Genomic DNA, 4,816 nt, shown 5'->3' on the forward strand with positions numbered 1-4,816 from the left:
ATGGGATACAGTCTTTCACAAACTGCTCCAGTGTGGGGTCCTTCCTATGTGGTACAGTCCTTCAGGATAAGTCTGCTCCACCATGGGTCTTCTACAGGGTGCAGTTTCTTCAGGGAATATCTACCTGCTCCACCAAGGTCTCCTCCATGGGCTGCAGGGGAATCTGCTCCCACACATGGAGCAGCTCCTCCCCCTCCTTCCTTACTGACCTTGGTGTTCACAGGGTTGTTTCTGACACTTTTTCCCCTTGCTCTTCACTGCTGTGCAACATTTTCCCCTTTCTTAAATATGTTTCCCAAAGGTGCCACCATCTTCGCTGACAGGCTCAGCTGTGTCCTGCGGGGGTCAGTTGGAACCAGCTGTGTCCAGGGCAGTCCCCCCTGCTGCCAACACCTTGCCACCTGTAGCCAGTACACCATTAAAGGGAACAATGTTTCTGCTCAGTGTTTTTCCAATAGTTTGAATTTAGTGGATGAGAATTGCTGTCTGTCTACAAGCATCTTGATCCATGAATGGCAACAATTTAAAAAATATATGCTTCACTGATGATGTGATAGTTCATTGATGATAGTGTCAAATGCTTTTTGAATATGAATAAGTGGATTTCTGGTTAATATCCTTGTGACTTTTAATGTGTGTGAACAACTGCAGGAATTAATGATGGAAGCACGGAAGCTGCCATGACTTTACTTGCAATGGGTGATCCTATGTTCCAGTTAAAAACAAGCACTGAAGGTATGATTTGATTTATGGGACAAAGCCTTGCTTGTACTTTCTGGGTCCACCTAAGGGATGGAGCAGTGGCTGCAAAGCTCTTCCACATGCTGCTGCATAGCAGGAGGTCAGGAGTCTTTTATGCTTTCAAAAGTAGATTTGCTTAGATATTAGATACTGCCAACTTAGATACTACCAACTAGATACTACCAAATTAGATACTGCCAAATTAGATACTACCCTTACTAGATACTGCCAACTACATCACTGTGCTGGAAAGATGTTTCTGAGACCTGTTTTAGGAAGGACATGTTTGAATTAATCCGGTCACATAAATTGGACAAAAGAAGGAATCAGGCTTAAATGACCATAACTATCAGTGGTCTTTTCAGACCATTAACCTGAAGCATAGCTTTTTCCACCTAACTAGCTACAACCTGAAATTACCTGGTTTTAGTCTACTTTTTGATAGACTCTTATTTAGAATTTATTATCTGCTTTCATTAGTTAAATGTTAGTTTCTGCATTCTTACTATCAAAAGCGTGATCTTAGGACTGCATTTACCTGGGATTTGAATTTGCATCTTTGGAGAATGCAGGCTTTGTTAAATGAGGTTTGAAGTTGAACATCTGTAAAGTAGCTTTATGTACATGCCAAACCCAAGTCTCTTATATTCTGCTTTTCTCTTCTGTTTATTGTTTTAACCAGAATGGACACACGTGTTACCTGCTCAACATGAGTTGGAGATGGCCAATAGCCTTGTAACCCATGCCTACTGCAAACAAAATAGAACTCCTAGTCAGTATTTACTTTCTTCAGACACTTCTGCTAAGGAATTGATCCCTTCTGAGGATGGAAGCAACATTAATGTAGAGGATCAAAGCACTGGCACAAGAATAGGTGTCGAAGAGTATTTTGAGAAAAATGCTACGGATACCAGGTTAAATTACTACTTCATTTTCTTTAGGGAGAGAGATCCTCTGACGCGGCTTACTTTTGCTAGGCTCCTTCTGGCATTTTTATTGAATTGCAAGCAGTCTTGCTTTAGCGAAGGTTTCTCAGTTTATGTAATTTGGTATGTAATCTGGAAAAGCCCTCTTGTCTCTTTCTTACGACTTCTATGGGATGTTGGTGTATAATTTTGGGGATGTAGAACTTGTTCTTCACTGCTAAAGTTAAGTTCACCCTGATGGGGGAGAAAAGAATATTCAAACTTAGTTGGTATGGATCACTGTTAATTACCAAGCTCATTTTCCCAAAGTACTTTACAGCTAATCAGGCCAAGGCAAATTGCTTAAGTGTCACTGCTGCTGTGGGATATAGATCAAAGATTTAGAGCAAAGGCATGTCAAGGAACCAGTTGATCTTCTATCACTGTGTTTTTTAATGCTTTGGTTTTTAATTTTGTTCAAGCATTTGTGAATGTTGAAACAGCCTGATGGAACACCTTTTCAGAAAAAATCTGCTAGTGATCATGTTGTATTATTTGAAAGACTATTTAACTTGTTGATGGCTTGAAAAACTATCAGATTGTACTCCTCTGAAAAATTATAATCAAAGATATTTTACTCTAAGTCCAGTGGTTCTTTTATTATATTATTAACCAGAGCTTACTACCATGTGATCAGTGTTAGATTTCTGATCTTCTCATGTTTTTTAAATATTTCAATTATTCATTTTTTTCTGTAGGTAGGGAACATCCTGGTTTGCAGTATACCTGCCTGTTCCGATTCCCAGATAATCTTTATTTTCTGTTCTGCTAAATAGTCGTCTGTCTCCTCTGCCAGCTGCAGCCTTTATTTCAGCTCTTCATCTCATCTACTCCATCTCTCTTCTCTTCTCTGCACAGTGATCTTTGCTGGAAGTACTAATTTCATCTCACAACTAACTGTCAAAAATCAAGAACTATGCTGATGCCAATTTTCCTTTTTACTTGCAGTGATAGCTCTTTGCCTACGGTGAATAGTATGAGACTGACAAGAGGCAGACTCCTGACGCCTGAGCCAGACTTTGGAGTATTGAGGTCCAACGAAAACATAATTCAGAAGTCACTTAATACAAATGTACTTGTGGAACAACTAGAGCAAGTTCAAAGTGGTAAGCCTGTTTCTTATCCTAGGGTTCTGAAAATAGTTTCTTCTGATGGATTTACATCTCTTTATGAAATAAAACTAAGCTGAAAGTAGTCTTCACTTTCGGTTCATGTTCACAGATGATGCATCACCACTGTAACATAGGGCATGTATTTATGGTATAGTTTTATACATAAGTATACCTTTCAGTATAAAATTAAATGAAATAAATAGCAGTTTTTCTTTGCAGGTCTTAAAATTACCTGGAAAGCCCTTAAATTACTGAACTGCCGATTACAGATAGACAGTACAATACAATGCACTTTTTTCTATTATTACTATTTTCCCTTCTATTAAAACCAGAAGGGGACATTTACAGAACTGTTTTGGTATTCTTAAAGCAGTTACAAAAAAAGGTGGTCTTCAAACTCTTAATTATCTTCATATCACTGGCAAAATGCACAACGTACCAAAGGCAAGATGAGGTATGCGTATGTCTCATTTAAGACATGTGTACATATACAGTAAAATTGTTAATAATTTTGTAGTGTGTTTATATATACACATCTACATGTACATACATTTTAATATACAAAAGCTTGTATGTAAAAATTATATATATATGCACATGCACACACACACAAAATAATTTTTATTCTTATATACCGTAGAGTCTACAACCCTGAGAGGTACTGCAGAAATGCAGAAGGTGGAACTAGAACAGGTCAGACCAGCTGCAGGTGCTTCTTCAGTTCTTCATGATTTTGCAGTTAGAAGTATGGAACTTTCCAAGTAAGTAGACAAAACTGAGAGGTAGGAAGAATCATCAGTTAATACTGACTTTGTTCCCAAAGTCTCTTAAAATATGCAGCTGAAGTGCATGTGTAGTATGCGTCTGTGATGGAAACAGTGTGCTTACAGATACTGTGTGTGTTTATGCATGTAAGTGTACAGTTTAGACTTCTATTTTTAAGGTTTTTCTCTCTTGCATGTTATCCTACAGCTTTTGGAGGTAAAACATTAACTTACGTTTGCTGTTTCAGAACTTAGTAATCACCTTGCTGCTTAATTGTCTCCCATGAAACTGTGTCTGAAAGGAAATGTTAAAGAGTTGATCAATTTGGAAATGTTAATGAGCTTGTAAGGCTTCCTGCTTGGTCATGCTTTTAGTAGTAAAGTCTCAATTAGTGGTGTTAGGGAGGCTTTTTCCTGAAATACTTTATGTAGACTTGTTCAAAGATTATGCATTTTGTTTAGTAGAATGATGCAGTTTTTAAACAGGTGCCCTGTTTCTCTGTAACTACATAAGCTTCATATTAAATAAATAGTTGTACAGAATTTACCCCATGCACAGGGTATCTTCAATTGGTTTCAAATTAACTAGATATATACCTTGCAGAACAGAGATGACAGATGCTCGTGGAAATTCAGGAGATTTAAGACCTGTAACTGCATCACCAAAACCTGAAAAATCTCACCTTGGACTAGAGGATTATCCAAATAAAACTTCTGTGGATGGACTTCCTGGGCAAAATCCTTGTCCTCCTGAGCACAATATATGCACAATCAACTTTACTCAGGTAAAGAACTTAATTTCATTACAGTCTGGAAGTGCCCAGTTTCTGAAATTCTGTAAAGGAAGAGATTTTCAGTGCAAATGTACTCACGCACTTTAAAGACTTGGTACTTCAGCTGGTGAATGAAACTTTTTTGCAAAGGCATAACCAAACTTAATCTTTCAGACAAACTTAATCTTAGCAAGCCTCAGTTCATAGCATTTCGGCAATAAATGATTACTATATTAGCAAAATATATATTCAGCAAGTGATTACTATATTAGCAAAATTTTGAGCAATTTTAAAGAGTTTTGATGGAAGAAGTTACCTAGGACTCATGTATTCATTCAGTCTGACCTCTAACTGTTATATTTGTTTAAATTAAAACTAAGTTAAAATGTAAGTGCAGAACACAGCATTTTCATTGTCACCTTCATTTGCTTTGTTTAAAACAAACTTCATCCTTTGCTATA

General features: G+C 37.3%; 1 protein-coding gene across 1 annotated transcript in view; it reads left to right on the top strand.

Annotated features, from left to right (window-relative positions):
* BDP1 (B double prime 1, subunit of RNA polymerase III transcription initiation factor IIIB) overlaps positions 1 to 4,816 on the top strand; it is a 55,445-nt gene that overhangs the window by 39,932 nt on the left and 10,697 nt on the right. Inside the window, 5 exon segments of the mRNA XM_009328976.1 lie at positions 652 to 735; positions 1,424 to 1,655; positions 2,655 to 2,812; positions 3,459 to 3,609; positions 4,190 to 4,367. Coding sequence (XP_009327251.1) covers positions 652 to 735; positions 1,424 to 1,655; positions 2,655 to 2,812; positions 3,459 to 3,609; positions 4,190 to 4,367 — 803 coding nt within the window.

Source organism: Pygoscelis adeliae, unplaced genomic scaffold, assembly GCF_000699105.1.
Source record: "Pygoscelis adeliae isolate BGI_AS28 unplaced genomic scaffold, ASM69910v1 Scaffold127, whole genome shotgun sequence".
NCBI lineage: Eukaryota > Metazoa > Chordata > Aves > Sphenisciformes > Spheniscidae > Pygoscelis > Pygoscelis adeliae.